Below are 21,790 nucleotides of genomic sequence, written 5' to 3'. Positions count from 1 at the left end.
AGTATAGTTTTGTTTAGTGTGTATATATACATATATTTTTCTTTCTTTTACGATTGTGCTATGGGGGGGGGGGGGGGGGGGGGGGGGTCTGCATGAAAGATTATTTCAATACACAGTATACTGTGTACACTGTTGTACTGACTATAAACCAATCTAGAATCTTGAATGATGGCTTATGTTTTCATGAAGATCAAAGTGGCCTAGTGGGTGAGACACCCGCCTATGAAGCACAAGACCCAGGTTCAAACCCCACTTACTACCATTGTGTCCATTGAGCAAGACACTTAAGTGTCTCGGGGGCCGGGCTGTCTCTACTGATCTCGCTCTGGATATGGGCGGCCTAGCGGGTAAGGAATCGCCCCCCATAATCAGAAGGTTGCAGGTCCGAATCCCGATCCGCCAAGGTGCCACTGAGGTGCCACCACCGTCCCCACACACTGCTCCCCGGGGCCCCTCCACTGCTCACCAAGGGTGGTTGTTAAAGCAGAGAAGCAATTTCCTTCCAGTTCATTTTAGCTGTTTAAACCATAAGGTGGCACACAATTAATATCTGATGGAAAGAAGCTGTAACTCACAATCTATGGAAACCGAATGAGAATTACTCCTTTTAAGTCGCTTTGGATAAAAGCGTCTGCCAAGTAAAGCTGTATGCGTTTTTCATTCCTTTTTAATGTGAAATACACAAAATGATTTATAAAAATGGCGTAATACACGCCATCTCGTTTACGACCGTGTTCAGGACGTCGTTATCTTTAAAACCGCGTCGTAATGAGGGTTTTATTGGGAGGATTTTTGGACCTAATGGCTTGCCATACGAGTGACGCAGCGCGACGAGCTCGTGATTTTCGGCGTCAGCTGATTCGCCGAGAGCGGCGGAGCGGCCGGGACTTCCGGAGGCGCTCCAGCCAATCAGCAGATTCCACATGCGGCCCGCCGGAGAGGGCCAGCGGAGAGACGCGATTGGTGCCGATGGAGGTCGTGCGTCCCGGCTGCCCGCGACTCGGGGAATGAAGAGCTGAGGCGGCGAGCGAGGCGCGCAGAGGCGGTGGCGGGGTCACAGCGGTCCAACGAGCCGACAGAAGAACCTCGGAGGGGCGCGCACCTGCTCACCTGGCCGGCTTTCCTCCCCTTCCGCGGGGCGTTTCTCGGGTTAATCAAAGCGGCTCCGCGTCCCGCGGTCTTCTTTGTGTGAACCGGCGTGATCGGAAGTCCGCGTGGGTTATTTTTTCCCGGGAGGGGGGTCATCTTTAACTTTTTGCTTTTTTAACCGGCTCTTCTTCTAACACCTTTGAGCCGAGGAGCTTTTTTTCGTTTTTTTGTTTGCCGGCGAGAATAAGGAGCAGCCACGCTTGAGGCAGGAGGGGGAGAACAGCGAGGGAAGGGCGGCCAACATGGAGAACGCGCACACGAAGACGGTGGAGGAAGTTTACAGCTTCTTCAGCGTGAACGAGAGCACCGGCCTGGGCCTGGACCAGGTGAAGAGGCAGCGGGAGCGCTACGGCCCCAACGGTGAGCGTTTATTACACACGCGTTGTCGGAACTAGCGTGACCGGCGCCGCGGGGTTTAAGCCGGGCGGCGGAGAAAAAAAAAAAAGAGCGAAGTGAAAATCTGCCGACGTCACCGCGCACGACCTCGTGGGGCGGGATTTAGCGCGACCCGCGCTCGTCGCCTGAGGCCGGGCCCCGTGCTCCGTCCGATTAGGGCGCCGTGAAAAATCCCTACCCGGGAGCCGGCCCGGCTCTGTCGCAACGTCTCCCTCCTGTTAAACTAAACACTCAATTTCAGTGCATTATTTTATTCCTCTGTGTGATCATAAAACATTTCATTTGGTGTTCTTTTTAATGTGATAATTATTATTAATCAGCGTTTTTTTCCCTTTCTGCTGTTTTACAGAGTTGCCAGCAGAAGAAGGTAAGATCTTAAATGAGTGCTTTTTTTTTAATGAAATTCATGTCTCATCGTGGTTTAAATTATAATCTGTAATTGTGCTTCCACAGGAAAATCACTCTGGGAACTGGTGGTCGAGCAGTTTGAGGACCTCCTAGTGAGGATCTTGCTTTTAGCAGCCTGCATTTCTTTTGTGAGTATCTCTGTGCTTGCCCCGTGGTCCTCCTATGAAAATTGGGGTTTGGGCAGACAGCACAACTGATCCTTAATTTGTACATGGCAAAAACCGTAAATGAAGGTTGTCGCTGCGTTTACATGCCAATTTGGTTTACAGCTGTAAATTGGCTATGGTGTCGAACATTAGATTCACAGAATTTGGCAGAGCGACAGTCCCGGCAGAAGAGCCCTGGCAGAGCTGAAGGTGCAGACGTGATGTTATGTCAGGTCCGGCATTAGAATTAAAGGGTGTAGAGTTACTCGCACCGTATGGGAAGCATGGCAACGTGTTGAGCGTTCTCTGCTTTTGATGAAGGTCAGGTTTCAGCATGACAGCTGTGGTGTGTTGGGTCCCTCTGCTGTCCACCTGACGTCCCCATGGTAAACACGACGTCCCGCAATGTTTGGTGTTGCATCATGCGGTGACTCGGTTACGTGTATGTTTATGTAGTGAAGAGTTGTGAGCTGCTTGAAGCAGTAAGACTTGTTCTTTGAAATGTAGCTTGTACAGAGTGGTGCTAAATGTTTGGTTATGGATTTATTATTATTTTTTTAATTGGTTAATCACATTTACATTTTTGGCATTTATCAGGCGCCCTTCTCCAGAGTGACTTACAATCAGTAGTTACAGGGACAGTCCCCCCCTGGAGCAATTTTGGGTTAAGTGTCTTGCTCAGGGACACAATGGTAGTAAGTGGGGTTTAGACTAGACTACTACCATTAAATCATATTGCCAAATTGATTGTTAATCATTCCTGTCTACGAAGCCAATTTAATTCCTTGGAAGTCATATTATGCAAGTCTCTGTATCTGTGTGAATAAACCGGAATCTCTTTAACTTTTTTCCCTTGAATGTTGACAATTGGCTGCTTGTACCGATCCCCTTGGATTCTCACCCAAGTTGGCCACACACCAGCAAACGTCACTGCTGTCAGCGGCATGGTGACTAATGCCTGGAATCTTGGAATCCGGGCTGCTGTTGGACTTTATATACACACACACACACACACCATCTATAGCTACTGTGCCTGTCCTCAATGTGTTTGTGTTCTTACTCTTTACAGCACACTTTTCCTAAAACGTCTGAACACCAGTGCTTTGTTCCCTACACCACAGGTGTCAAACTCTCGGGCCATGTCTTGCGAGATCATTTCAGTTGCCTTGCCGAATGCAGTGCACACTTTGACAGTTTGCATGGCGCTTTGGAGACGTTGAAGCAGGAAAACATTTTTTGCCGTCAGGTGGAGCTGATTGAGCTGCAGGGTAACGATCATGTTTGGCGAGGCAACTGAAGCACTGCATTATGGGATCTGTAGTTTGTGTGTTATCAGCGGCTTCATGTCTGAACTTATTGGTCTGTTGCGACAGCTCATTGCTGTGCATCAGTTAGTGTCGCGTGGCTCCGCCCTGCTTATCTGCGATCAGAGAACTTGCTCGTCCTGACAGTTCATAGTGCAAGGCTGGTGTAGTCATCGTACTCCTCGCGCTCTCCTTTAAAAAGCCTGGAACAGCTCCTTTTAGCATGTTGTTGGGTGGTTAATGTGCAAAATTCTCCAAGCCCTGTGCTCTCTGCGCTGTCACAAGCTGTGGCCACTTCGTGTAGGGTTACTGTTGCCCTTTGTCTGTGGCCAGTAGGAGTGGGGATATCAAAATTCATAGCCAATTAAAGCCATCGACGTGGAAACTGCTCCTGTAATTTCTCTTTTCACACACTTGTGTACAAATTGTAACAAACCCATATTAGTGCAATTCCACTTATGAGTATGCTCGTACAGTGAAGGGTACGATTGGTTTTGAAAATGGCATCTGACCTTTGGCTGCCACTTTTGTGTTTTTGAGTGGTTTTATATTCATATACAAAATCAACCTTGACCAATTAAACGTACAGGTTAGTTAGTGAGGATGTAATTACAGTTTCCTCGTGGGATCAGTTATGTATGTTCTCAGCGGTGCAGCACATGAAAGACGAGGAACAATAAAGACTAAACAACAAAGCAGCCTTTTCCAAAAACCCTCTTTTGAAATTTTGTATCGTATTTTCTGCCCGGTAGAAATCGAGATTCAATACCCTCGTTGGAAAAAGGCGTCTGATAAAATCTGGTCTCCACACCATGCAGCGGTCCACCTCTTAAACCACCTTTTATATGCCGAGGTGTACCTAGTAAAGCAGGCAAAGGGCATGTGGTTACCAGGTAGGGGTCTACTAATGATTACTAATTAGGGTCGAGTTGCATCAACTTCTGTCGTTTAGACCTCGTGAGAGAGCAGAATAAGCTCCTCGATGGAGCTGGTCCCACCTGTAATCCCCACGCCGCTCCTAAAACCCCGGGAGAACAATCTGCCCCTCCGCCGTCGCTCCGGTAACGCGAAACTCGAGTGCTCCGTTGCATCAGAGCGAGGTGAGCATGCTTATTACATAACGACGCCGGCCTGAGAGGAGGAGCAGCTTGTCCATCTGATTCATCAAGCTTATGGATCACTTGAATAAACATCGAGATGATAGATGTGGTTCCCGTGTTTCAATTAATATAAAGAAATGAACCTGCCCCCATACTCTCAACAGGTATGTTTATATATTAAAATCCACCTGATAAAGTGCAGCTTATTCTCACTAGAAGGTCAGAGATCTTTCAGGATGTCTTTCAGCTTTCCCTATTGATGTTCAGTTTAACAGTCCTGGTGTAGCGGACTTCATGCTGTAACCAATCCCTGCAAGTTAATGTCCTCTTAATGTGCGAACCAGATTAACACGGGCCGCGCCCACACCATTCAGTCACACAGACCACCTAGTGTGCATGACTGGGTGGCAGGAGGGAACTGGCGAACACTGAGCAGCCTTGGAGGTGTGAGGCCATGTCTTTTAACACTGTGGCATGGTGCGGCCCACTAATCAATTTATAAAGCCTTTGGTTATTTGGTTACGCCAAATGCAGCCTAATGGACGGGGTCAATTTAGAAAATGTTATTACCAGCATTAATTGCCGCTTGGAATATAATAACTAATTGTAAGTTACGCGATGTTGCCCCAAACTGAGCTCTTTTCCACTGTTTTAACTGTAGGTGCTGGCGTGGTTTGAAGAGGGCGAGGAAACCATCACAGCCTTTGTGGAGCCCTTCGTCATTTTGCTGATCCTCATCGCTAATGCCATTGTGGGGGTGTGGCAGGTGAGTTTTTTTTTTTTTTTTTTTTTTTTCCCCTCCTTCTCCCCCTCTCCTTTCTTTCCTTTTGTGAACTGTACGTACCTCCATGTTTGAAGCCACTTTGGGGGGTCTTGCGATGCAAGGATGCAGGGTTGTTTCTCTAGTGAAATGTCTTCCAAGTTCCTGTTGTTCTCACGTGCAGATGCACTGAAGGTCTGCGTGTATTAGGAATTTTATTTTGTTCTTTTTATTTTATATATGTGACCGCAACAGTGACACACCCGTGAAGCAGAAGCAGGTGGGTGTGTAATGTGATTGGGGTGGCGGCTGCGCTGGCACTTTGTGCCTGTGTTGTGTAACATCAACTTGGCCATCACACTCCCTAAGCAGGAACAAACCGCAGCGTAGCGCGTCTGGGTGCAGCTGGGCGCTTCTGTTCGCATGTGGAAAGATGGCATGAGGTCTCGGTGCCCACATATACTCTGACTCAGCTGAGATGGTCCCGCTGGGATTTGTGGTACAAAAAAAAAAAGGAAGGGCTATGTAAACACGATGAACCGATGAAAGGCGTGAGAAGCAGTGATCTCTGGATGAACCAGTTCTCTGCTACAATGCCCCTGACGAGCTAAATATAACCATGTGCTCCTCTAGCCAATTAGGGTCAGGGTTTTTTTTTTTTTTTTTTTTTTTTTTTAAATATAGTTTATTTTGAAAATGATTATGTAGTATTAGCCAGCATAATCACAGCCGTATGTGCTTTTCATACATGCCGAATACAAAATCAGCAAGACGAAATATTCACAATATTGACTTGAAGCTTTTTGTTTATGATCCAAATGATCGAATTAAAGCGCCACTGAGCTATGTTCGTACGACGTGGCCATGCTCAGAGGATATAAGGTGGCGAATCAAGATATGGCATCTTGTCATGGGCACGCTGGTTTCATATCAATAAGAGATTTACTGTTTACAGAACCAAAAAACAAGCATGGAGCTTAAACTCACACCTCCCATCTCCAACTAAAACCCGTCTGCCTCCATTTCAGCTTTTGTTATGACCCTCGCAGCAAGCGTAAGTGTGCCTTCGTTATATAAAAATAGCACACATACTCCAGTGAGCGGACCACTCCTCCTCTTAATGTCCCCTATAACTGGAAACCAGGGCCTCCGCAGGTCTCTGTGGACCCTCGGACTAGTGGCCCACTTTCTGTCTTCCGCCGTCTTATTTTGGTCTCCATTCATTAAGCAGGCTGCCCTGAGGAACCTCGGCCCGTTCCTCTCAGCGGCATCCGTGGCAGGTATCAAAACCTTCAAAAATATCCGAGATTGGAAACGTTCCGGTTCCCTGTGCTTGTCACCTCCTTCGGGGTCCAGGTTGGGCCGCAGTCTGGAGTGGCAGCTTTACAGCCTCATAAAATCCACCAGAAGTAAATAAAGCGGCGTGCCCGTCTCGCGGCAACTGGTCTGGTTGAGGTGCTTTTAGGGTGGGTTGGGGGGGTTGCTGTTGCTGTGGACCGTGACTCCTCGTACTATAAAAGAAAATAAAGACCCTGACCAGATTAGTAAGGAAGCGGTCCCGTAAAAGGTTGCAGGTTTAAATCTTGAGCTGCCAAGGTGCCACTGAGGTCCCCTTGATTAAGGTACCGTCCCCACACACTGCTCCCCGGGCGCCTTTCGTGGCTGCCCGCTGCTCACTAAGGGTGATTGATTCAGGGGGCACATTTAATGTGTCACCATGTCAGTGTATCACAATGACAAAAACAATCACTTTTAATCACCCTAATCTCAGAAAGCTAGAAGCATCCCAAATAGTCATGTTCTTGTCCCCTCGGGTTTGGGAGAGTGCTGCCTTAAAGAGTGAATAGCAAAGGAGGGCCGGACGGACTTACGGCCTGAAAGAAGAAAGAGAAGGAAGTGGAAAGAGAGAGAACAGCTTACGGCGGCGGGTGCCTTTGTTTCTCGAAAAGTGCCACCATGCCGGAGCCGGTTGCCCCGCAATGGGCCCTGTCTGGCCGCCGTATCTGACAGAGGTCACGTGAAGGTCACCTTCAAGCCTCGGGTCTCTTTGAACCCCAGTCAGGGTGGATGTCGGTGATCCATTGACTGGGGTTTCCATGACAACTCAGTTGTGGGAGTTTTCATCACTGCTTCGCCCTTAGCCTTCCTCTCCAAGTTAGAAAAGCCGTCTTTCTTTGTGCACACAGCAAAATGAACATTTAATAAAATGCGAGACCCATCTAGCAATCACCAAAACAAATGAACAAGCAGCGAATCATACAGGAAGGATCGGGTTTCATAAAGTAGACCGATCATTTACCCCACGGACCAAAATGATCCAAGATTGGGCCAAGATTCACAGCTCTATTCCAACTCCATGCTTGATACGTCTGTCTCTGCTCGTTTTCCGTGTCCTGCAGGAACGGAATGCGGAGAACGCCATCGAGGCACTTAAAGAGTACGAGCCGGAGATGGGCAAGGTGTACCGGCAGGACCGCAAGAGCGTCCAGCGGATCAAGGCCAAAGACATCGTGCCTGGGGACATTGTGGAGGTGGCAGGTAAAATGTTGTTGTGCAGAAGTCGCAGATGACGTGAACATGAAAACAGAGTAGCCGCTGATCAATGCATTTCAATGTGGGAAATGTTGCATTTCTTTTGATACGCCAATCTTTAGGGTGATTATTATTGATAAAATATAATTTTAGATAGTCTTTAAAAAGTTGAGTAATTACATTTAATTACACAGTATGTCAAGCTCATATAAAGACAAGCTTTTTCAACACTGCTTGTTCAGTTTGTGTTTGGAGGTCTGACTTGTGTAATGACTTTTATCTGTAATAACCGCGTTATGGGTGGGACGTTTTGCCTTGTTTTACTAGGAGCTATTCTTAGTAAATCACATTTGGTGCGAGGAGACTCCAGTTCCCCTGCCCAGCGCTCTGTCAGTTTTAATATTCATCCCTCCCACACGTGTGAGTTGTTAGTGAGGTGACTGGACCTCTCAGGGTGAGAAGCACCAGATAGAGGGTTTAGTCACACTGGTAGCGTGGTACAGCGTGGCTTTTCATCAGAACAAATCCCAGCATTTTATCTGTGTTGGGCGAGTGTTGAGTCTTATGCATCACGCAGTTTGGGGGTCACTGAGTGTTTTTTAGCGTGAAGGTGGGTGGGCTGTGTGCACGTTTGTGTACATATATGTTATAATCCTTTATTAGTCCCACAAATGGTAAATTTGCATTCTTACGGCTTCTTTAAATCGGAAAATATAAATTTAAGAATTAGGGGTGTTAGAAAATACAGATATAGCAATATATTGTGATATTTTGTGTGGTGAAATTGTATCGATAAATTTAGTTCAAAATTCAGTTCAGCGTTATGGTGAAATTATTAATGTAATGTGATCCACACTGATTGTACACTGCAGCCTGTATATCTTTTTATTTATTTATTTTTTTTACATTTTCAGTGAACTGTAAAATATCGCAATATTCTTGCCAATACACACCCCTTGTAAGATTGTATGTGTAAATCGGCCTGCATGTATACATAGACTATATGTATGTGTATAGAGTGGATATTTAGATTTATAATTTGTTGTATTGGCAGTACGTGTGGTCAGCTTCCAGCAGTTGGAAGGAAGGGCTTTCTGATTTTCTTATTCCCACATCATGGACACGAACGGAGCTGGTCAGTGCTGTTCAGTCTCCTGCATGGGGTGGCCCACGTCATCCAACGGGGTGATTGCTTAGCCACCACTCTCCTCTCACTCACTGCCACCACTGGGTCCCGAGTGCATCCTACAACAGAGCTGGCCCTCCGGATGAGCCTGTGTGTGTGTGTGTGTGTGTGTGTGTGTGTGTGTGTGTGTGTGTGTGTGTGTGTGTGTCAAGATTGCAGAACGATGAAAGGAATAAACGCCGGATCTTCAACTGCAGAAGAAGAATCTCATTTGTCCCCTCGGGCTGCCGTTTCTTGGCCCTTTCTGAGTAGTCCGCCTGCTCTGCCCCTCAGACTGTCTGCTGATTGGCTGCTGGCCTTTGACGTAATTCCTCCCCCCTCCCTTGTGTGACGTAGTTGCTGCTTCGGGCATTATTCATCAGAGAAAGTGGGAGGAGGAGGAGGATGTCGCTTCTTTCTCTTGTGAAGGACGAAGAGGGCAGCTGCTGCAGCAGAATGATGCTGATTAACCCCCTAGACCCCGGTCTGTGTGATGCGGGGAGACGGAGACGGGGGCGGTAGTGGTGGGGGCCGGGGCGGGCGCAGCAAGGCTCACCAGAGGGAGGATAAGATCTCTTCTCTTCTTCAGCAGATTCTCTTTTGCTTTCTTCCTCCCACCATCACTGGGGAACAGCCTGTTCTGCCCTCTGACCTGCTGCAAATGCTTGGTTGCCGCTGGCGACGTCATCAGAGCTGCGGCGTCCATGTCCTTGATGGGAAGCTGCCTCTTGTTCTGTCTCGCTCCCGCTGTATGAATGTAGGATGATGACTCATAGCAGGGGATGCGCTCACGACGCCGCCGTCTTTCACTTATGCAAAAATGTTGGTCATTTATTTCATTTGTGTGTGAAAGTTTGTGTGATTTTTTTTTTTTTTTTTTTTTGTAGTGTGAAAAATGAAAAATCTGATCTTTTGAAGAGAATATAAACAAAAAACCCTGCTGATCAGCCCAACGCAGTCTACTGAAATTGGAAAGAAAAACACAGCTTGGCAAGTGGTGGCCTAGTAGGTTTGGAAATGGACCCATAATCAGAAGGTTGCCGGTTCGAATCCTGAACCGCCGAGGTGCCACTGAGCAAAGCACCGTCCCTGTTTGTTGTTGGGAGGTTGAACCCATGGGAGCAGCTCCCCTCACCTCCCTTCAGGGCTCCTGTAACCTGAGACGTGATCCGGCGGCGGGGGAGGACGACATTATACTCAGCAGGATGAAAAATGAGGACCTCCTGGCCAAACTTTGGCTTCTTTCTGTCTGTCTTTGCCCATCACGCTCCCTCTCGCTCTGGCGTATTTCCTGTCAAACCCCAGAGGGAGGTGGGGCAGTGCATCACACACACACAAAAAGACCGACACCCCTCCACCGATTTGCAGTCAGGAGTGGTGATTTGTCACGTCGCCTACGGCTGCAGTTTGGCCCGAACCAGAAGCACTTCGTTTATTTTGTGCGAACAAGAGAATCTGTGGTATAAGCGAAACCCGCAGGACGCAGCTTTTAAACTCCAGTCGGGACCGATGCTTGTCACACTTGCATTGTGTTTGTATCCCCGCTGACCTCCGTCTGATGTCTCTCGTGATCGTTTTGCCGTAGTCCGGACGTCCTGTCTGGGGCATTGTGGGATATTTGCTGATTTGGACATGCGGATGGAAAAGGTTTTATCTTCCATTTATTTCCCCTCATCTAATAACGGATCTGTGTATTTGTTGAGTAAAGCTCTCTGTGTTTTTGCTCTGCTTGGTGCTTTGAACGTCCCCCCCCTAGCGAGTCGAGGCCAGAGACAGCGGGAAGCGCTGGACGCTTCTGGGAACTATGGCCATGGGGGCACCACTTTGCACATTACAGTAAAAAGAAAAAACTAAACAGGAAGTGTCAGCTGTTTCTTTATTTTGAATTACATCTACGGCATTTATCAGCCGCCCATATCCAGAGCGATATCAGTAGTGACAGGGTCCCCCCACCCGGAGACACTCAGTGTTAAGTGTATTGCTCAGGGACACAATGGTAGTAAGTGGGGTTTGAACCTGGGTCACCCACTAGGCCACTTTGATCCTCACGGAGACGTTGAAATAAATGTCTGGAGTTGGTTCTTAGTCTTCCGTCGCTTTCTTGTCACCTTGCAGCAGCTCCGCTGTCCTTGGCCAAGGAAAGTAGGCTACACGTCTATATCTGACCTTGGTGTAAGTTGCGCTTTATATTAAATGTCTGCTCCACATTCCCCCGTTATGGTTTAGGGGCTTTGGACGTCACATTTGTATTAATTGGTTCACTAAGTACCAAAAAAATCATATTATTCTATTCATTTACATGTTCTACGCTGAAGGCGTCCTGGATGTGAAATGGGGGTCTACAGAATAGACCAGTGGTGAAGAACTTGGCCTCATCGAAGCGAGGAGGAAAAAAAAAAAAGTTTTGAGATGATTAATGGTGAAATTCAAGCCAATACAGTTTGATCTTATGAGACACAAAAGCACATAATGTGCACATAATTAACAATAAATCAATGATTCTTACAGTGGTAGAACTTTTGGATGCCATGGCTTAGACAAAATACCTTTGTAGATATTGTACATGCTATTTTTGACTACACTTCCATGTCAGAAATTGCTCTGGCACATTCGTCCATCTGTTATCAGTCAGTAAGGTGCCGGCAAGGCCGACGTTTTCTGCAGTTTTAAACACTTGTATCCCTACAAGGTAGACGTGAAAATACTTTTCCCTTTTTTGGAGTCGTGTTTGTGGTCCTTTGCCTTCCGTTGCCCTCTGTGCCAGGGGGCGCTTCTAGCCTGATTTTTAAAAGAATTCACGTCACGTCGTTGGATAGAGACGGGAAGTGAGGTCTCAGCCGTCCGTTGGCACTGGGTGTCCGTATCATTCTCCTGCGTTTATGCCAATATGTGCAAATATTGAATTTTTATTCGTTTCTGCACATTTTTTAGATGTGTGTGTATAAGGCCAGGTCGGTAAAGGTCGCTTTAAAAAAAAAAAAAAAAAAAAAAAAAAAAGTCTGTGTGTGGATGTCTCGTTCGCTGATTCTGCGGTTCTGTTTAGAGGCTCGAGGAGGACGTGTTTACACTCCAGTTCCTTTTACTGGCCGCTCTGTTTGTGGAAAGTATGAACTGCGCTCTATTTTTGTACCCTGGTTCGGTTGAACTGGAACGTTCGTAGGAACACTCATTGCCTTCCGGTCTTGTGGGGGGCATTTTCACAAATCCCATCAACCTTTTGACAGGAAGTGTGTGTGGTCACTGGTGCTGTCCTTCGGTTTCATGCAGGAATTACATCTTCCCGAGGCCACGAGGGGACCGTGTACGATCAACACAGCTTGTAAAAGTTACCCTGGTCACCGTTATTAGTTCCCACCAAGGGGTAGTTGTCAGTCGGGTCTTTCAAACTTTGGTTAAGTCTCCTTCCTTGCTTTCAGTGGTCCAGCCGGTCTAGATCTCATGTTGGACCCTAGCAACCAGAATAACTGACTGTGGAGAGGAGTGTGCAGGTATGAATGTGTTCATAGGATTGAGGGCTTTTTTACAGATGCATCTGATGAGATCCTGGATTTTTGTCCTTGTAAGGCTCCTTCCTTGACACACCGAGACACATGGACTGATTTCTGAGGACTTAATGTTCATCTGTTTGTTCATGCTTTTTTTGTGCGGTGTTTGGTTCACTGGGACCAAAAATACAGTGAATATGATCAACAATCACATCCTGTTCGAAGGATCCTTCTGCTTTCAGTGTCCAGATGCAAGGTCATGAACGGGCTCAAATGACAATTACAATATTGGCCTAAATACACAAGATATCCTCCCCTTTTCAGGATTACTTAAAAAATCAGTGAATGTTTTGTACAGGTGATGATTGTTACGGTTACGTATAAATGTCTTAAATGGTTAAATGTCTTATTTCTCAGTTATATACATCAAATAGGGAAGCTGATATGAAATATGGAACCTTTTCTTAGCTCTAAGCTTCTTTATTTCTTCCTGCAGTTGGTGACAAAGTTCCTGCTGACATCCGCCTGACTTCCATCAAGTCCACAACGCTCCGGGTTGACCAGTCCATTCTGACTGGTGAGAGATCTTCTCCTCTGCTGTAAATGACATCATTGTGTGTTCACTTTGCGGCCCTCTTGTTGGCTGCTTGATTATCAGGCCGTGGGAACAAGTTGTCACACGCCTGCGCTGTTGGACTTTTCCATGTGCTGCATGCATGTCTGAACCAGAGTCGTCCTCAGAACCACCCTGTTTTCAGAAGTTGCACAATGCCTAGCAAAATCTACCACTTCCTTACGCTGACATGTGCAGGGACCATGTGAATTAAGATTTAATGTAGTACATTTCAGACAATGATTTGGATCACAATGACATGAGCTCTTGCCTAATTACACATTATCCACTAAAAATGCTGTGAATTGAATGTTTACTGAATTATAACATTTGTGGATTTAAGGGTGATTCTTTGATTCCCAGAATCTGATTAAGGTTTGTTTGAAATGAAGTGGTTGGGCCTTGAACCGGTAGCCTTTCCTGAGAAGTGAACAGTGACCACCAATCTTCATTGTAAAGTTTGTATTATCCTGAGAACCTTTTCAAAGCCAAGTCAGGGTTTTCCGCGAATCATTCTGGATCAGTTTTCTCAAGTGATGTGGTGAGATGTCTCCTCCAGAAAAGACTCGCACCTTTTATTTATTTTTTTTCTCCCCCCTATAGAAATTTCCTGGCTCTGTGTTTCTCACCTTTTATTTTTTCCTTCAGGAGAGTCTGTGTCCGTTATAAAGCACACTGACCCGGTACCTGACCCACGTGCCGTCAACCAGGACAAGAAGAACATGCTCTTCTCTGTGAGTTTTTCTTTCTCAATGTATGGTGTTTTTAAATTTTGGGTTTTTTTATGTGCTCTGGTGACCTGTACAAAATCTAATGAATGTCAGACCCTCTCAGAGCTCCCACAGTAGATTGAATCGGTGGTTAAGGTGTAAAAATGCCCAGGACTGTGGGGGGAAAATTATTATTTTATTTTTACATTGCAAAGAGCTATTTTATTAATTATTTCTCAGGGCACCAACATTGCCGCGGGCAAAGCCGTTGGCGTGGTGGTGGCAACTGGCGTGAACACGGAGATCGGGAAGATCCGTGACGAGATGGCATCGACGGAGCAGGAACGCACTCCGCTGCAGCAGAAGCTGGACGAGTTCGGCCAGCAGCTCTCCAAGGTCATCTCGCTCATCTGCATCGCCGTGTGGATCATCAATATTGGTCACTTCAACGACCCCGTCCACGGCGGCTCCTGGATCCGCGGCGCCGTGTACTACTTCAAGATCGCCGTGGCGTTGGCTGTGGCCGCCATCCCTGAGGGTGAGCGCCGTACAGAGGCATTTTTATATTAGAAGACCGATTTGATGAGCTCAGTGGTGATTGGTGGTCTGCTCATCTCTCAGGTCTGCCCGCTGTCATCACCACCTGCCTGGCGCTGGGCACACGCCGCATGGCCAAGAAGAACGCCATAGTGCGCTCGCTGCCCTCTGTAGAGACTCTTGGCTGCACCTCTGTCATTTGCTCTGACAAGACTGGCACCCTTACCACCAATCAGATGTCTGTGTGCAGGGTAAGGCTCCGCCCACGTCCATCCGCATGTGTAAAATTTCTTTCCCATGTTTATATTATGCCGGGGTGCAACAGAACCAAACAGTTTCAAAAGTAAAATACAAGCGGAGCCTCAACTAAAATAAATCATGCAGGCTGGTAGCTCCGCCCACCGCACAACACCGCTTGTATTAAAGGTACATCTGTTACGAACCGCAGCAAAATGACAACTGTCCATCGAAAATACAGCCAGAAATGGTGGCCGATAAACGGAGGTAAAGCTTGTACCGTGGGATTCCAGTACCATATTGTATACTTTCTTACAATCCCTCTAATGTGGTGGTTGGGCGGTACTGAATTACCCTCTATGATACAGGCCATTAGTCAGTTGCAATAGAATTTAGGAACTGAGACCAGACCTTGTAAAATTTACATCATCCCTTGTTCAATGTTGCATTGTCTGGTTAATGTGACATACGGTCTGTAGAATCAGTCTTCGCTTGGTACTTTTTGATGTGCCGGGATGCGTGATTCCCTCGCTTCAGCCTCCTGTGTGTAGTCACGTGCTGCTTTTGGTATTGTTTTAATTAAGGTCTGTATGTAGACCCTGAGTCCCTTTACTGCTGTCCTTTGCCATTAAACTGCCCACTCAGGCTGGTCCAGCTCCACTTCTGGATATATGAAAAGGTTGAAGCTAAAATTAGCTGCTTTGTGTCAAGCAGGATTGAAGCGCGACTGACGTCACTGCTCTTTGAAGGCGGACTCACCTCTGGGGTGGGGTGGGATGGGTGTTGAGTGTGAGGAGGCGAGATTGTGTGTAATCTGGCCGTTGTGCAGCACTGCAGAGGATGAAAACAAGATTAATATGACACAGACAGAAATATATGTCTGTGCTTGTGGGTAAGAGATGGTACCTGGTGTCTTTCTGGCTAATTCGATGGTACTTCCTCCTCTTCATTTCAACTCATGCGCTAGTCCATCTCCTCTGGGTTCAGAACCACTAATGATCCCTGTTAAAGCAGCGGCCTGGAGCTTCTGCCCTGTAGTTGAACTCTCTCTCTCTCTCTCTCACACACACACACACTGACACAAACGCATTCCTGCTGTAGTTGCAGATCCATGATCCTCCAGTACCGCTGTAACTCTGCTGCCCCCTGCTGGGCAGCTCTGTAGTGCAGATTTCAGATTTTAACTCTTGTGTGTTTCAGATGTTCATCATTGATAAAGTTCATGGTGACAGCTGTTCTCTGAAGGAATTCTCAATCACAGGATCCACATACTCCCCAGAAGGTCAAGTGTAAGTTATTTTATTTATTTACTTACATATGCCTTTACTGCCTTATTCAAAGGGCAAAAATGTAATTTTGTCCCTAAATGTCCTGCTCCTTGTCTCCACGTTCCAGTTTCCATGAAGGCAAGCCAGTGAAGTGCTCTCAGTTTGATGCTCTGGTGGAGGTGGCCACCATCTGCGCCCTGTGCAATGACTCTTCACTGGATTACAACGAGGTGTGTACTTCTGAACAAACCTACAGGCCACACCCACACGTGACTGGAAATGCGATGCATGTTAAATGGCCCTCGGTTTTTCTTGTTGAAGTTCAGGGAATTTGTCTCCTGCAGGCTAAAGGTGTGTACGAGAAGGTGGGGGAGGCTACCGAGACGGCCCTCACCTGCCTGGTGGAGAAGATGAACGTGTTCGACAATGACCTCAAACACCTCTCCAAGATCGAGAGGGCCAACGTCTGCAACTCCGTGAGTGTCCAGACTGCACTCGTTTGCAGTTATTCAGTAATTGATGTAACATTTGCAATTAAAAGGCTTTTAATTGGCATTTGTCTGAAATGTTTAAAAATGCATGAAACCCAAAAGCAATCTGTTCCATAGCTGTTCAGTCAGAATCACCGCATGAAATATAAATGAGTGTTATAATTGTACGAGTAATAGCTGTCCGCTTATGAAGATGAAAGTCTTTTTAGAGGCTTAAGGGCAAGTACCCTAGAAAACAAAGTGAACTGGCTACTGGTGGCGCCGCTCCTTTTCGTGTGCATGGCTATTGTAAAGATGTTGGCTAAAATCACAGCTCTTTGACCAAAGGCGTCCTATAATGGATTAATGTTGGTGTATCTCAGGTGGTGAAGCAGCTGATGAAGAAGGAGTTCACTCTGGAGTTCTCAAGAGACAGGAAGTCCATGTCTGTGTACTGCACCCCCAACAAAGCCCGGCCCTCAACCGGCAAGATGTTTGTCAAGGTAGAAACGCGCACTTAAAACCCCCTGTATTCCTCATATGACACTAATTTGTGCAGTGTTGTAAAAAAAAACTTACCTATGAACCAGAAGACTATAAAGTCCCAGGTTCAAACCCCACTTACTGTCTCCAGGAGGACTGTCCCTGTAATTACTGATTGTAAGTTGCTCTGGATACGGGCGGCTGATAAATGCCATAAATGTAGAAATGTAATCTTTTCCCATTTGTGCCTCTAGGGAGCCCCAGAGGGTGTGATTGACAGGTGCACCCACATCCGCGTGGGACAGAGCAAGGTGCCGCTGACACCCGGCATTAAAGAGAAGCTCCTGTCTGTGATCCGCGAGTACGGGACTGGCAAGGACACGCTGCGCTGCCTGGCACTGGCCACGCGGGACAAAGCCATGAACCGAGAGGACATGGTGCTGGAGGACTCCTCACGATTTGTGGAGTACGAGGTGAGCGGTGTCATATGACTGTGAAGACGGAACCAAGGACATGCATATCGGTGTAAAACAATCAATGCATCGTGATGCAGACGTGGATGATTCTGCATCGAACATTGAGCAGAGCAGAACATATTCAATTATATCATAATGACGTTGCTTGGTGATTAAAAATTCGTGCTAGTAGTGACTGTGGTGGCCTGATCTGAGAACAACGCAGCACTGGGTAGGAGTTTCAGGCTCTGCGGAACGGAAATGGAGGAAAAGCTGATCTTAACAGTCTGTAGGTGTCCCGAGATCCACAACACGACATTATCGGCTTACCGGGAGTTTAGAAAACCACGCAATTTGTTTTTAGCGCTGAGCCCCCCGACAAACGTGCTCGACCTGAAAGCGACTTTAGATTTTCTGTGTGTTCAGTCCACCCTCACCTCCATGGAGTCAGAACCAGGCATTTTTCTGCCGTTTGTGGCTTCAGGTCCGGTCTGTATGGGATGCATTACAATCTATTGATATCGAGGCGTTAACAATTGTGATCGAATTGTTTGACCAGTGAAGGTTCACGCCTTCACTAGGTGACACGGATGGCCTTCTTTTCATGTCGAACATTTTCTTCCACCCTAGACGGACCTGACGTTTGTGGGCTGCGTTGGCATGCTGGACCCCCCACGGGCGGAGGTGGCCGCCTCCATCAAGCTGTGCCGCCTGGCTGGCATCCGCGTCATCATGATCACGGGCGACAACAAGGGCACAGCCGTGGCCATCTGCCGGCGCATCGGCATCTTCGGCGAGGACGAAGACGTGTCCGGCATGGCCTTCACCGGCCGAGAGTTTGACGACCTGTCCGCGGCCGCCCAGCGCGAGGCGGTGCAGACCGCGCGCTGCTTCGCCCGCGTCGAGCCGTCACACAAGTCCAAGATCGTGGAGTACCTGCAGTCCTACGACGAGATCACCGCCATGGTGAGTTCGGTGAGATCGTGGCGCACCTGCTAAATGCACTGTGCCAGTTTATTTATACCTGGCCCCGTTTCAGACCGGTGATGGCGTGAACGATGCCCCTGCTCTGAAGAAGGCAGAGATCGGCATCGCCATGGGCTCTGGCACTGCCGTGGCCAAAACCGCCTCTGAAATGGTGCTGGCTGACGACAACTTCTCCACCATCGTGGCAGCTGTGGAGGAAGGCAGGGCCATCTACAACAACATGAAGCAGTTCATCCGCTACCTCATCTCCTCCAACGTGGGCGAGGTCGTCTGGTCGGTGTTGCTTCATTCACTATTTACTAGGGCTGCAACTAAAATAGTTATATCGAACTAGAATAAATGTTTTAAAGTCAAATGACCAGTCAGCTTGTTCGATCGGTCAGTTTTAAAATATGAAAAGATGCTATTAAAAAGTTACTACTGCAGGGTTATTGCAGTATGCTGATGGTTATACAATGATATCACAATATGCACCGTACTGCAATAGGCCAGTTACTTAATTGTCAAGGCAGACTTTTATCAAAAATAACCTTTTGCAAATGTTGAGGTCATACATGCTTTTTTGCCATAGTAACGTCTACAAAATACCATCTCCACCACCTGTTCTAAGATGTGTAGGACACACAGTTGTTTACTGCAGAGCGGCCAAATTCTTGGGATGGATGTTGGACAGTAACCTGTGGCTCAATTTTGCTCTTCTGCAATATTTCTTTCTTCCTTCCTCTCAACACATCAGCTTATTGTTGCCCACCTGACACACAAAGCCGTTCATGTGGGTTCCAGCAATCTCAGAAATTGACAAACGCTTCTGATTTATTGCTTAGTGTCATGCTGCAATACGCTATTTGCGATTGGTGTTTTGCAGCAATGTATTGGTTTCACTTTTGTTTGTTGGTTCACGCTTTTCTAACCATTGCACGTTCTTCATGGCAACAGCATCTTCCTGACTGCGGCGCTGGGCTTCCCAGAAGCTCTGATTCCGGTCCAGCTGCTGTGGGTGAACCTGGTGACCGATGGCCTGCCCGCCACCGCCCTGGGTTTCAACCCCCCAGACCTAGACATCATGAACAAGCCTCCCCGTAACGCGAGGGAGCCACTCATCTCTGGCTGGCTGTTCTTCAGATACCTCGCCATTGGCTGTGAGTTGCCATTTTTATTTCAGTGCATCTTCATCTTGTATTTCAAAGAGTAATTATAATACATTTTTTTTAACTATTTATTAATATTCCTCTCTCGTCTCTCTAGGCTATGTTGGTGCTGCTACTGTCGGCGCTGCAGCTTGGTGGTTCATTGCTGCTGACGATGGCCCCAGGATCACCCTCTACCAGCTGGTGAGAACAGTTTCCAGAACATACTGGTGACATTCAAGCCATTTAAAACAAAGATTGAATTGGACTTAAGTCCAATAAATGAAAATGAGCCTGTCAGGTAACCATTTCTGTTGTTTCTTCTAGAGTCACTTTCTGCAGTGTTCTGCTGACAACCCTGAGTTTAAGGGCGTGTCCTGTGAGATATTCGAGTCGCCATACCCAATGACCATGGCCCTGTCTGTGCTGGTCACCATTGAGATGTGCAACGCCCTCAACAGGTTGGGCCCAGTAAACCCTCGCTAATCTTAACATTTTGTGTTTGTGGCAGCTATTTATTTCTTTATTTGTTTGTTTGGCTGATATGCCCCCTTTTTTACTCTTCAGTGTTTCGGAGAACCAGTCCCTGCTGAGGATGCCCCCCTGGGAGAATGTCTGGCTGCTGGGGGCCATCTGTCTGTCAATGTCCCTTCATTTCCTCATCCTCTATGTGGAGCCACTACCGGTACAGAGAAAGGGGCTTCAGGGGCACATTATTAAAACTGAATTCCATTCATGTAAATGTAACATACAGACAACAGGGGAAAGAGAGGGGGTTTAAAAATAGGGAGAGGCTACCACCATCACAATCTCTTTGGATCAATCTCATATCAATTCAGTCCTGCACCAATCTTCCTCTAATAAACATTCCATTTACTCGTTTTTACATGCAAGTGTCATAGTGTCTACTTCAGACATTTGATTCAGGTATGCTTTTGCTTTTGAAGTTCTTCATTGAAGTTCTCTTTTGGTCTCGGACTAGAATTAAGACATGAATTGGAAGCTGACCCAATGCCAACAAAATGGCCAAGCTACTCTTGCAAACACTGGTGCACAATTAGATATTGAAATAAAGGACCAGCTCTCTAATTCTCACTCTCTCCACAGATGATTTTCCAGATCACTCCTCTGAACGTGACTCAGTGGCTGATGGTGCTGAAGATCTCCCTGCCCGTTATCCTACTGGACGAGGTGCTGAAGTTTGCGGCCAGAAACTACCTGGATTACGGTAAAGAGCTGGAGAAGCCGAAGGGCAAGGGCTGCGCGGTGTCTGCCTGCCTGGAGGGAATCTCCTGGCCCTTCGTCCTGGTCTGTGTGCCCCTGGTTCTCTGGATCTACAGCACCGACACTAACCTGGCTGAGATGTTCTGGTCCTCGTGACTGACACAAGCACAAGTCCCTCTGAGATAAGAGCGTGTGTGTGTGTGTGTGTGTGTGTAGCTCTGTGCATGTGTGTGATGTGTGCCTGTGCACCTGTGAGTGTGCACGAGAAGGACAATAAGTGTAACATCACCATAACAATAATATAAAACAAATGTAACAATGTTTTTTTTTATGTGGTATGGGGAGGACTGGGACCACGCTGTTTTGAGTATTACATGACATGATTCCTACATTTTGGTTTCCTTTCTTTTGCCCTTTTTTGTATTATTTTGCATAATTTGCATTAGTCTACCATCTTATTTCTGAAACATACAGATCTTAATTTGTTTTCTGGTACCCCATCCTTTTCCTTTAAAAATGAATGAGAAAAGTGGTTTAGAGATGTGTACAGAGATTTAACACTATTTTATGCAGGTTTTTTTCTTTTGCATGGAGAGTGTGCAGGGTGTCGATTGGTCATTGCGATTGTTTACTAAAGTTTACCATTTGTGTCCTTTTGTCTAAAACACACTTAGAACTTTTAGCACAGTCTGTGCATCAGAACATTCTGAGGGTGGATTGAATGTCAACTAAAACATTAATTTTTTTTCCTCTGGATCTTGCATGCTGTTTTTCTCCTATGAATTCATTTCTGTCTGCGCGGCCATTGTTGACGTGCATTAAAATACAATAATTTTTTTTTTTTTTATAATCTGTACTAGCACAGCACAGCGCAGCTACCTCAATACTGCCCGCGCTCTGCTTTTTTTTTTTTTTCTTTTTTTAACCCAGTTTCGTCAGTCTTACCCAGCGGCCAAGCTGAAGTCACCCAGTCATTCCACCAGAGACCAAATCGACCTCTGTCCTCCCACACTTTTGTTTTTAAAAGACATTTGTCATTATTTGTGTTTTTATAATTGAATTTACATTAACTTAATTTAGAATTGTCCTTTTTTTGCTGGGGTGGGTTTTGGATCGAGATGTAAATGTTACCGTGTACTAAGGGGTTAAAATGGGGTTAATCTGAAGAGTACAGAAGCTTTTGTGGTTATTAAAATGAATTTACAGTGGATTTTTTTTTTTTTTTATGTCACTT

The 21,790-nt window shown here is 46.6% G+C and overlaps 1 protein-coding gene and 1 long non-coding RNA gene across 2 annotated transcripts; one reads left to right on the top strand and one right to left on the bottom strand.

The window, feature by feature from the left end:
* Positions 1 to 1,391: 1,391 nt before the first annotated feature.
* On the top strand, positions 1,392 to 21,766 carry atp2a2b (ATPase sarcoplasmic/endoplasmic reticulum Ca2+ transporting 2b). Its single transcript, XM_028971880.1, has 21 exons — positions 1,392 to 1,509; positions 1,895 to 1,912; positions 1,999 to 2,081; positions 5,165 to 5,269; positions 7,663 to 7,801; positions 12,942 to 13,022; positions 13,707 to 13,792; positions 14,009 to 14,306; positions 14,390 to 14,556; positions 15,743 to 15,831; positions 15,938 to 16,040; positions 16,155 to 16,286; positions 16,664 to 16,783; positions 17,018 to 17,236; positions 17,849 to 18,184; positions 18,258 to 18,478; positions 19,142 to 19,344; positions 19,451 to 19,536; positions 19,660 to 19,793; positions 19,900 to 20,017; positions 20,440 to 21,766. The coding sequence occupies exons 1-21, from the start codon at positions 1,392 to 1,394 to the stop codon at positions 20,710 to 20,712; spliced, it is 3,129 nt and encodes a 1,042-aa protein (XP_028827713.1). The 3' UTR covers positions 20,713 to 21,766.
* On the bottom strand, positions 14,881 to 15,984 carry LOC114785549 (uncharacterized). The gene is made up of 3 exons (XR_003749076.1): positions 15,449 to 15,984; positions 15,302 to 15,373; positions 14,881 to 15,205 (listed from the first exon to the last, which is right to left on the bottom strand). It is a non-coding gene; the product is annotated as an uncharacterized LOC114785549 (long non-coding RNA).
* Positions 21,767 to 21,790: the final 24 nt, after the last annotated feature.

The sequence above is a fragment of the Denticeps clupeoides genome, chromosome 3, assembly GCF_900700375.1.
Source record: "Denticeps clupeoides chromosome 3, fDenClu1.1, whole genome shotgun sequence".
In the NCBI taxonomy this organism is placed as follows: domain Eukaryota; kingdom Metazoa; phylum Chordata; class Actinopteri; order Clupeiformes; family Denticipitidae; genus Denticeps; species Denticeps clupeoides.
The sequence above is the reverse complement of the archived record's forward strand: the minus strand, read 5'-3'. Positions and strand labels throughout refer to the sequence as shown.